The sequence below is a fragment of the Sciurus vulgaris genome (genome assembly GCF_902686455.1).
Source record: "Sciurus vulgaris genome assembly, chromosome: 2".
NCBI lineage: Eukaryota > Metazoa > Chordata > Mammalia > Rodentia > Sciuridae > Sciurus > Sciurus vulgaris.
The window spans coordinates 10,107,560-10,119,669 of record NC_136462.1 but is presented as its reverse complement, the minus strand read 5'-3'; the positions used below and the strand labels follow the sequence as shown (position 1 = coordinate 10,119,669).

General features: G+C 43.2%; 1 protein-coding gene across 2 annotated transcripts in view; it reads left to right on the top strand.

Moving 5' to 3' along the window:
* The window catches only part of AK7 (adenylate kinase 7), a 58,303-nt gene extending 46,990 nt beyond the window's left edge, over window positions 1-11,313 (top strand). Inside the window, exons 14-18 of one of the 2 annotated variants that reach the window (XM_079128962.1) lie at window positions 1,030-1,098; window positions 4,189-4,386; window positions 6,602-6,822; window positions 9,837-9,995; window positions 10,291-11,313. In XM_079128962.1, coding sequence (XP_078985088.1) covers window positions 1,030-1,098; window positions 4,189-4,386; window positions 6,602-6,822; window positions 9,837-9,995; window positions 10,291-10,329 — 686 coding nt within the window. In that variant the 3' untranslated portion in view covers window positions 10,330-11,313. Of the gene's footprint in view, window positions 1-1,029; window positions 1,099-4,188; window positions 4,387-6,552; window positions 6,823-9,836; window positions 9,996-10,290 lie in introns of those variants that run through there. The other variant, XM_079128963.1, reaches the window with a different exon arrangement.
* Window positions 11,314-12,110: the final 797 nt, after the last annotated feature.

Below are 12,110 nucleotides of genomic sequence, written 5' to 3'. Positions count from 1 at the left end.
ATACTGGTAGAAATGTTTCTAGAAAGTGATAGACGTGGGTAGAAGTCTGATGTGTTCAGAAATGGAAGGAAGAGCTTTGCCTTCTTGGGGTTGGTAGTGGTCTGCTATGTGGTTCCAGGAAACAAGTAAAACAATCCTTATTTTTCTGAGGCTTATGTTTCCAGTTGTCCAGTGTTAAGTGTATATTTTTGTCTTTGTTAGAAACAGATCAGCAATAAAAAGATTCCTTAAATTGTTTTTATCACTCCTATTTAACGTCTAGGATATTGTTTTGGTACCATGGGTTGAGCCCAAGGGCGCTCTTCCACTGAGCCAAACCTCCAGCCCTTCTTAGTTTTTATTTTGAGACAGGGTCTTGCTAGGTTGCCAGGCTGGCCTCTAACTTGCAATCCTCCTGCCTCAGCCTTCTGAGTCACTGGGATTACCGGCATGTGGCACCGCACCCAGTTAGATGCTTAGCTTTTAACTTTTTAAAAATATTTCATGGTAGTATAAACCCTTACCATGAGGTCCACCCTCTTAACAGGTTTTTAAGTGCACAGTACATTATTGTTGACCCCATGTCCTATGTTGTTCAGCAGATCTCTAGAGCTTATTCATCTAGCTGGACTAAAACTTTGCCTCGGTTGATGGGTGGTTCTCCTTTCCCACCTCCCCCAGCCCAACACAGCCACCATTCCATGAATTTGACTGTTTAGGAGACCTCATGTAAGTGGAATCACGCAGTACTTTTTCTGTGACTGGCCCACTTCACTTAGCCCAATGTCCTCAAGGTTCATCCATACTGTGGCAGATGGCAGAATAGCCATCTTTTTCAAGGCTGAATAGCATTCCACTGTACACACTACATTTTCTGTATCCATTCATCTGTTAATTGACATTTAGGTTGTGAGACTATTTCTGAACCACATTCTTTATTGATGACTACTTTTCATTAGTGATTACAAATTAAGACATGGCATTTGAGTTCTTGCTGTGACCCCTAGTAACATAGTAATAAATATTATTTTATATATTTTGTTCTCTTAGAGGAAGATGAGGAAGAGGAAGAAGAAGTCAGAGGCAAAATGTTTCCCTTTGATAAAGTAATTATACCTGGTAAGTTTAAGATATTTCTCCAATGTGATCTTGGAGAAATGAATGCCATTCAACATCTCGTGCCAAAACAATCTTTTTGAGTTTAATAAAATAGATCTATTTTTAGGAAAAAAATTAAAACATACACACAAGCACAAACTTGGGAAGCAGAGAATGCATCAGGGGTAAATATCAGAGATACTCGAGTTCTGAAACGGAGAGCAGCCCCTTGGAGAGTGGCCACTCCTGCTGCTCGCCCTGGGACAAAGGACCAGGGAGCCATTCTGGGGTAGGTGTGGGATCTGAGTCACCTGGAGAGCCCACAGGGGCCTGGGCTACCACAGCTCCTTCGCCATTCTGTGTCTGGCACCGTGATGCTTCCCTTCCAGAAGACGCTGTGACGGTGATGGAGACCAGGCAGGTGAGAGCCTTCCTGTTCGCCATTGACCTGTCAATCCATGGCGCCTCTACACAGCTATTGCACAGTGCCCTGAAGATGGAGGCATAAACAACTTGTCCACTACAACAGGGTTCGCTGAGCGTGGGCAGGCACTCGGTGACCTTCCTGTGAACTTCAAAAAGTTTTGTTGTTGTTTTTAGACAGTTTCGCATAATGTGCATCACAGGGAGTAATTTTGAGTCACATGATCAATACAAGAGCGGCTATTTTCAGCAACTTACTTCAAGGTTGTGACTGAAAGGGCCTGCTCCTGGCACCAGGTCCAAAGGGACACAGTTGACAGCTGTAATCATCTCTTCCTCTTGGTCTCGGCACAGCTGGCAGAGAAGCTTCTAAAAACATTGAGACCACCAGAAAGCAGCTATCCTCAGAAGTGGGTATTTATTGTCTGTCTGTGGGCTCTGCTGCCCGTGGCAGAAACCGAAATGTCTCAGATGTGTCATTAATTTAGGTATAACCTTGGGAAAAGTTAAAAAGTAAAATTGCTGTTCTCTGAATAACCAGGACTATCCTGTTTATGAGACTTTAACACTTCTGGGCAATGTTCTGTATTGCAAACTCCTTAGCAAATCATAATGCTCTTGCTGAGGTCACTGGATAAAATCCAGCTTGATAAACAGCTTTCCATGTGCCAGGCACCCCATGAGACCTGAGCAGGCTGAGCCTTTTCACAGTGCTACATGGCAGGAGTTACACCCAGGGTTACCAGATCCGAAAGCCAAAGCCCAGTTCACCTTTCTGGTAAAGGGAAGGGCTCCCATTCAAACTCAGTCTAAGCTGGGTGGAAACTTTCCTGGGGTCTCTGTGGGAAAGCAAGGCAGTCGAAAGGAAGAAGCTCAGGGTTGAAGCTCAGAGTTGGCCAGTTAGGGTCACAGAGGTGGCCTTTACTTGCCTGGCCCTGAGATGTTCGGGGCTTAGTATGGGAGTTAGGTAAGGTGGTGGCAGCTTGCCTAGGCGGAGCTTGCTCCCAAGTAAACCCATTGAGGGGCTCTGGTTCATTGTCTTCGTTCAGCAAAGAACTGAAGAGCAGGACACAGGGAGCAAGCAAGCCACAGGTTTATTGCAAAAGTGACAGAGACCACTCCAGAGAGAAGGTGCCCCAGGGCTGGGAGTCCTGAGGGGAGTCTTGGCCTGTTCTTGTTGTGGTCTCTGGAATTTCTCCTGTCCTGATCTCCTCCTGTCCACGCGCTCCTTGCTATTACTGACTGGTACCCCTCCGTCTACGCATCTGTTTTAGTCTTGCTATTGGATCCTCCGCTTAGGACCCCAAGTAAGGAAGTGTCTGTCTGATTGGGCCCCCACTTGTGTGCAGGAGCGCTTTCCTCAACCAGGAAACTGACCTGGTAGGAAGACCTCTCCACACTCATTTGACCCTGCCCCACCTCCTCCCTTGCCATCTTGCCCTGTGTCCTTCTAGATCTCCCCTAGTAAGTTGCCTTCTGTCTTTAGCAACGAACAACTAGCCAGCTCTGGGAGCAGGGGACTCTCCCTAGACTCCCCCTGTCCCAAGACATCGAAACATGGTAAGATATAGAAAATATTTTAAAATGGTTAATACAAGCATCCCTGCTTTACTTTAGTGATGAAGGATTTGAATCTATGAGGTCAGTTCTAGATGTATTCTCCCCTGGATCAATCCATGTTAGCCTAGACCCAGCTTCATTCTCTGCCAGTTTAAGACAGTAGGTGTTCGGAATGATAATCTTGAAATATTACAAAATTCTGAAGTTCTCTCTGAATCATAAAGACCTTTGATTGTGTACATGTACAAATAGGCAACAACAAATCCCATCATCATGTACAACTATAATGTACCAATTTAAAAAAAGTGGAAAAAAAAGAACCGAAAAAAATCATCTCCTGGTAAGTATATTTAATCACACTAAAGTTCTTTGAAAATTGGAGAGCCAAGTATGATACCTACAATTTGAAATAGTTAATTAACTGGAATCTTCCATTTCCCAGTCACTCTGGGAAAAAAGGTATAGTATTACATATTCTTCGAAGTTCTTCAATTATTAACAAAATTAATAACTTTCTTACCTAGATGTCTAACATCCTAGAGCTTAAATAGATTCAATTTCCAATAAATTTATCAACAGAATTTTGATTTAAGTATTGTACAAGAATTTCTGAATTTAAACGTCTCCCTTTTCAAAATGTAGCTACTCACCGAAATCATGAAAACCAAATGGCCCACCATGAGCAAAAGAGATGAGAATGGTGGTAGAATCAGACTATTATGAATTTATAGGATTCCATTCCACAAGCTCAGCCTCAGCCTTTGTTTTCACTGGTCGCACAGGTGGCCCCAGGCCCTGCTCACGCCTGTTCCACATGCACCACGGCCACTCCTGCTTCCTGATACACTTAACTTTCTCACTCTAGTAAGCTCATTAAATGCAAATAAATGAGGTGTGAGCCAGTACAGTCAGAGCAGAAATCAGCGATTCCTGAGCTTTGCCGGGCTTCTGGGGGGTAGCATGTTATTTGGATTTTTGGCACCCATGTGGCTGGATGCTGTTGTTCAGAGTATCAGGAATAGCAACTCCCCTTGACAAGTTTATTTCGCTATTCTGATCTCTCATTCACTCAGCAAATATGCAGCCCTGAGGTGCTGGTTCAACTCCACAGCTTCTCCTTCTCCCCAGAATTCGTGTGTTCTCTGGATGCCTCAGACGAGTTCCTGAAGGAGCGGGTGATGAACCTTCCTGAGACCCTCGTGGCCGGAACCCACTATAGCCAGGACCGCTTCCTCCGGACGCTAAGCAACTACCGGGACATCAATACTGAAGATGAGACTGTCTTCAACTATTTTGATGAAATTGAAATCCACCCAATACATATTGGTATGAAATGAACTCCAGGGTAGCATGAATGTTCAGACCCAGGACGCCCCTAGCAACCCCCGGTGCATGTCTGACTGGGATCATGAGGATGAGGGAGTGACTTGGGGATAAGGTGATGGGCAGGAATTATTATGTGAAAACATAGGGGTAAATTATAAACTGAAAGCCAGATTGACATATTTTTGAAGACGTGCATGCTTACTACTGGTTGCTTTGGACCGTTCCTCCAGGTTCCCTGGGGCAGTGTTCTGTCCCCGTTGCCTGCTGGGCACTGGTGCTTTTCACAGACTTTAGATTCACCTCATGCATCCCTTCTGTTTCCCACAAACACACAGCTCAGCCCAGCACACAGCAATGCTCGAGAAACAGGATCTGCACCAGCCTCTCCTCACCCTTCCGGTCTCCAGGTCTCCCCTTCAGAGTTGTCTGACTTCCCTTGCTTGGTGAACCCTTCAATTTCCTTTCTAGCTTTCTGGCTCTTGATACTTTTTCCTTTCTGGGTTTGGGGAAAACAACCAATCCCTTACCTGCAGGGTTACTAGTTGACAGATGGGACAGCATTTGGAACCTGGAGTATTGTTAGGCTTAGAATTAAGAGACAGTGTGGGCAGGGGACAGAAGAGCTGACTCCAGTCCCGGCTGTCTTCCCATCTGTGAAATAGGAAAATAACCAGGTTCGGAGGCTCGTTATGCATGGTGGAGATGAGAGATACATAGTGCCTGGCACACCGAAGGAGTTTATCACTATCCATACTAAGGCTTAAAGTGATGCACCATTAAGAAATAGAAAAATAAGCCGGGCGCAGCTGGACATACGTGTAATCCCAGCAACTCAGGAGGCTGAGGCAGGAGGATCACAAGTTCAAGGCCAGTTTTGACAACCTAGCGAGACACTGTCTCAGAATAAAAAATAAAAAGGTCTGGGGATGGAGATCAGTAGGAGAGCACCTCTGGGTTCTATCCCCAGTACTGCAGAAAGGAAGAAAAAGAAAGGGAGGAGGGGAGGAAGTTCATTTTGGCTCACAGCATCTGAGGCCTGGTCCAACGCCACAGGTGCTGTTGGCTTCGGGCCTGTGAGAAGGCGGCTTATCGTGGGGGAGCTTTTTACCCCATGGCCAGGAAGCCAAGAGAGTCAGAGGAAGAGCCTGTCGCCCCAAATCTCCTTCAGAGGCACATCCAATGACCTAAGTGCTGTGGAAATCTCGCTCAGCAGGAGACCAAGCACCACTGTGATGGCTGGAGAACTCAGTTTATTTATGCCAGTTTCGGGCCCTGAGCTGGGGTTCCCAGGGGTCTTTACAGGACATTTGACATCATTCCTTAACCATTACAACATTGGTGGGTCGAATTCTTGACCTTCATGAGCAAGGACCATGTACAAAAATTCTCTGATAAGTAGTTCACAGGTACAGAACAAAGACAGTAAAACGCTTGGGAGTGTTGTCACGAAGCGTCCTTTTCCAAAGGCAGCCGTAGTTCAAGATGGCTTGAGTTTATCTCTCTGAGAGCTGTGTTTCTAAGAACTAAGCCTAAATGTTATAGCTTAGACAACAGTTAATTAGCATAGTGACCTAAAATTCATATTGGCAATTGTGTGATGTAGCTACATAACTCAAAAGTTTACGAAGTATGAAAAGTAACTTCACAGGCCCCTGTTCCCTCTGGCCTTGAAAGCCTGACACTGTTTGCAACCCCATAGGGAGGGGCCCTCGGTTGATTAGGTTCCCTGAAGAGAGGCTGGGGGTGGGGGTTAACCCTTTCCCCAGGCATTGTTCTTCAATGCGCTTATGATTTCATTTTATAATCAGATCTGGTGTCTGCCACCACAGAAGCACCTCCAGCCAGGCCCCCTCTCTTAAAGGCTCCACCACCTTCTGATGTGCCACCTTGGTGACCAGACCTTTCACACACGGTCCTCTGGGGAACATTCAGGATCCAGACTATAGCATGGCCTGTTCCCTCACCTATCCATTCAGATTCGTGGTGATCACTGGATCTGACAGACCCAAGCCCCAATCCTCCTACTTGATTTCAGAGAATCACAAGCATTCCATGAGAACAGAAATTCCCAACCACGCAGTCAGCTAGGAGAGAAACTTCAAATGTGGAGATCTATGTGACGCGCTATCACAAGCTAATAGTAATGGCGTCTTTTCCTGATTGTAGGCAGACCTGGAATATAAGTATGTGTTGGTCTCTCTCCTGGTATTTAAAGATGTAGGAAAACTTGAAGATGCTCAGAACAGACTCGCCATCAAACAGCTCATCAAAGAGATTGGGGCGCCTCGAAATTACGGTTTAACAGAGGAGGAGAAGGCAGAGGTGGAGCGGCGAGATGCAGAGGAACGCCTGGCCAGGGAGGCTGCTGAGGAAGCAGAGCGCGAGCACAAGGAGGCTGTGGAGGCCGCGGAGAAGCTGGCCCGCTGGGAGGAGTGGGTGCGTGCGCGTGCGCCTGTGCAGGACGGTGGGTGGGTGCTGGCAACACTTCCCAACCTGCAGTAGTGAAAGGCCATGGAAACACCCCAAAGGAGTTTGTGTGTGTGTGTTTGGTGGTTTTCTCTCGCATGTACCATCTTAAAAAGACATCCATGGGCTCCTGCTTAGTATCAATGACAAAAACCTGTGCACTGTCGATAGGATTAATAATATCCATCTCTGTGACTGTAGCTTTTGGCTACATGTTGACTTTGTGATTCGGTTTGATTTTTTTCTCCATTTCCCCATCTATCCCTAAGAGGTCAGCCTGATCCTCCAAATCACTCAGTCTGGTTGATTCTGCTTCCAAAACCAGCCCTCAGAACCATGCACGCTCTCCGCTTCTCCTGATCAGGGTCAGTGTGTCTCATCAGGATTAGGTGGTGTCGCCTGCCTGGGCTCTTCATTTCTGCCCCGTCCATGTCCAGTCTGCTCCCACCTGCTGCCAGGTGACACCTCTGAACTGCAGATGCCCTGCAGACATTGCGGTTTACAGCTTTCCACAGGCTGTCCCGGTCCACTAGACAAAACTCCATTCTTCTTACTGTGGTTCACAAGGTCCTGTGTGACCCAGTCACTTCGAATCTTTCCCAGTTTCAAACACTGCCCCGTTGGTCTTCTCACCACCATGTGGCCGACTTCCTCACCCATCTCCCAACTTTACTAAAAGTTGTCTTTCTAGGGAGGCGTTTTCTGGTCACCATTTGTAAAATTTCAACTCCTGCCTCTTCCCCTCTTGTACTTTTTAATGTTCTTCTCTGTGTGTATCCTGTCTAACAATTCTATGTATTTTATGTTCAACTTTCCCCCCCATTTTCCTTGCACAGAAATTAAGTTACATGAGCCAGGAAGCTTTGTCATTGTTTTCCTCTGCTGTGTTTACAGTGCCCAGAACAATGCCTGACAGGAACTAAGACTATATGGTGGAAAGGTGGATGGAAAGAAGGAAGGCGCGGGGTGGGGGAGGGAACACACACATCTTTGGGGGATGAATGGATTTCCTTAGCATAAATTCCTAAGGTCTGTAGGGTCAGACTAGACATGGTTTAAGGGTTTTTTGGTTTTTTTTTTTAATATATTTTTAGTTATTCATGAACCTTTATTTTCTTTTATGTATGTATGTATGTATGTGTGTGTGTATTTATTTATTTATATGCGGTGCTGAGAATCAAACCCAGTGCCTCACACATGCCAGGCAAGGGCTCTACCACGGTTTAAGCTTTGATACATGTTTCTAAACTGCCCTCCAGCAAGGGTCAACTGGTCCACACATCATCTAACAGTGGCTGTTTCCCAATGCTTTCTCCAACCGGGCTTTCTCAAATTTGTTCAAACATGTCAAACTGATAAAGAAAAACCAACCACGTTGTACTTGGATTCATTCTCTGATCACTAATTTGACAAGTTTTTTTCAACTTCGTTAGGAGATTTAAGTTTGTTTTCATGTTGCATGTTGTTACTGCCTGTGTTTTGGCTTTGTGCCTTTTGCTGATTAGTTTATTAGAACTCCTGATAAAGCAATGTAATAGAAACAGGAATAACCTCAACTGTTCTCTCAAGTCTTGCTGCAGACATTCAAATCCCACTCCGCTCTCTTTGTAGTAGGTGGCCCTGCCCAAGTTACTCTTTGTACCTCGATTTCTCTATCTGTAGAATGGGGATAAGAGGCCTAGAGATGTGACTCAGTGATAGAGTGCTCACCTAGTATCATTAGCCCTGGATTTGATCCTAAGTACTGTAAAAATAAATGAATAAAAATAATGAATAAAATGGGAACAATGATAGTACCTACTTCATAAAGTTGTATCTGATTAAAACGTTAATTAATGTAAAGGGCACAGACAGTACCTGGTCAATAATGTGCAGTAACATAATATCTTTAAAATAGCCTAACTTTTTATAATGTGCTGCAAATCGTTTTTCTCAATTGATCATCTACCTTTTAATATTATTTAAGGTTTTTTCCTCTGGCCAAACAAAGGTTTAAGCTTATATGTAGTCAAAGATATCTTTTCAAATTTTTTTTTTTTTTTCTTTTGTACCAGGGATTGAACCCAGGGACTCTTAACCGTGGAGCTATATCCCCAACCCCTTTTAAAAATGCTATTTGAGACAGGGTCTCACTAAATTATTGAGGCTGGCTTTGAATTCGAAATCCTCCTGCCTCGGCCTCCTGAGCTGCTAGGATTACAGGTGTGTCCCATCATGCCTGACTTCCCAATTTTGATATCTGGGCTTGCTGTGTTACTGAGAAAGATCTCGTTTCAAGGAAAAATATCAGCTATGACTCTACCTTAAGAATAACGAAAAACAAACAAACAAACTTAAAATGGCCTAGATGTAAAGAAAACTTATGAATTCTTATAACAGAACAGTCCAGGCTTCAGGAATTATCTGATGTAGTGGCTCAGATAAGTCACCAAGGAGCTTGGGGCTCCCTCTCTGCTCTACCTTCCATGGTGGCTTCATTTTAAAGCCCCACCTGATGTGCCTTTCCTTAACTAATGACCACGGTCAGAAGACATCTAGATTGATGGGCTTAAGTCTTGCCCAAACCAAAACAGTAGGCTGAAAGCAAGCGTCTTCAAAGGAAATCAGGAGTTATTACTCTGAAGAGAGGGGGACTATCCACTGAGCAAGGAATAGCACATGTCGCTGTATTAATCCCTTGGGACTTTCTAATAGCACTCCCGTGATTTTTCTTTTTATTTCCTCCCGTGATTTTCTTTTTATCTGGGCAGCTATAAATTATTTTGGTATAGGAAAGGATCTAGGATTTGATTTTCTAAATGACTACACCGTTGTGTAACACCATTCAGGTCTTTTCCCTGCTGATTGGAAATGTCATCTTTATCATAAGGTGGTAACATTTTCAGCATATCTAGTTCTAATGCAGTCTGGGGGCGGGGTTGTGTAAAAATGTTTTACCCTTTCTGACTGTACGTTTACCCCATCCCCAAATATTCTACTCATAGAATAAACGACTAGAGGAAGTCAAAAGAGAAGAAAGAGAGCTGCTGGAGGCTCAGTCTGTTCCCCTGAGGAATTACTTAATGACCTATGTCATGCCAACCCTCATGCAGGGCCTGAATGAGTGCTGTAAAGTTAGACCAGATGATCCTGTAGATTTTCTGGTAAGAGATTTAATTTTTCAAAATATCATTTTGAAAATAAAATATGCCTGAAATTTAATGGAAAGGCAGTTGAGATAGAGAAACTGTATGTCTGGTTATTTGGGAAATAGCTTCAAATTCATAGTATACAAGAACATTCCTCTCCCTACTTATTCTTATATAATAAAATTTTATTATTTGTTTGGCAGCAAAGAAGTTATGTACTTTGATTTTAAAATTATAAGTATTAATAATACAAATATATAACTCATAATAAATATCTTGTAAATTATTGACTTTTCTTTTTTAATTGTAGGCAGAATATCTCTTCAAGAACAATACTGAGATGCAGTAAAGCTTCAAAGATCTTGTAGCGTGTAACTTTACAGAACGAGAGAGCATCTTAACCCTGTAATTTGAAAAACTTGCTCTTAAAAATTCTGTTTTTTGAAAATTCTTTTTCTGTAAGCAAATATTTTATAAAGTAAAATTATTATAAAAAACTACATGGCAATGAATGACAACTTCATTAAAACTACAACTGAACAGTAAATTGATATGGCATGTATGCATAGCCCAGGAGATCAATGTTGATTTAATATTTCATTGTTAGATCAGTTTCAAATATTCTGCATATTCATGCCCATAGCAATTTAATTTATAGTGTAAAGAAAATCACACTATGTATTATTCTGATGTGTATTCTAATGATTTTACACAACTTGTTAACCTAGTACCATGCCCCAGTACCAATGGTTAGAAATGGAAATAAATAGAATAGTTGTTGAGTCTCAGTAAATCAGACAAGACTGGCTTCTGTAAGGCTGCTTCTGAGATCAGGGTAGGATGAATCAGAGAACTGTAAACTTTGTGATGGAAAAATTCTTGTTGCACAATGAATACTGATATATGTGGTAATTAGAAAGTTGCCAAATATTTTTGACAAACTGACTTTATAATACAGGCTTAAGCTATCAATTCTTTTCCAGCTCTAAAAACCCCATAAAATTCCTAGACTTCCTCCAAATGAGAAATTATTTTAATGATGTATATATTTCACAATGTAACCTGAATATAACTACATTTTAAAAATGATATAGACTGTATGTCTGTGTGTATATATATTGTTACTGTTGTTTATTTTTCTGAGGTGCTGGAGATCAAACCCAGGGCCTCACGCTTGCCAGGCAAATGCTTTACTGCTCATCCGCATCCCCAGCTTTTCACTTTTTCTTTTTAAAATCATGGTCGTGTTAGTCAACTTTTCATTGCTGTGACTAAAATAGCTGACAAGAACAACTTAGAGGAGAAAAAGTTTATTTCGGCTCACAGTTTCACAGGTGTTAGCACATGGTCAGTAGCTCCGTTGCGCTAGGCCTGAGGTGGAGCAGAATGTCATGGCAAAAGGGCATGGCAGAGGAAGGCTGCTGGACTCGTCACAGCCAGGAAGCTGGGTTGGGGGTGGGTGGAGAAAGGGTCAGGGATAGATATAGTCCAAGGCCACACCTCCTGTGACCTACTTCTCCAGCCAGTATCCATTTGTCCACAGTTACCACTCGGTAGTCCATTCAGCTATCAGTGGATCAACCCAGCAAACAACCCACTGACAAGATCAGAACCCTAATTATTGCTTAAAAAACCCTTTTCAGAAGCTTGCTGCATTGGGGAATCATGCTTTCAACACATGATCTTTTCAGGGGATATTTCCAACCATAGTACGTAGTAAAACACACATAACGTGTGCCTTCGTGACCATTTGAAAGTGTATGTTCAGTCCATACAGCGTACGTAAGAACATTTACAGTGCTGTACACCCACCACCGTGATCTAGCCAGGTGACATTCAAGAATGTTCTCTTTTTCTCCCTTCCTTTCTTTCTTTTCTTTTCTCTCCCCTGACCCCGCCTTCTACTTCTTTGTGTGTGTGCACGCACGCATGTTGGTGTTGGGGACTGAACCTAGGACCTTGTACATGTTAGGTATGCACCCTACCACTGAGTTATCTCCCAATCCTGTAGCTAAGTATATTGCCATGTGCTTGTTGACCATTTGGATATCTTCCTTAGAAAAAATTAATATTCAAGTCCTTTGCCCACTTTATTTTGGGTTCTCTCTTTTTTTCCTGATACATATATTT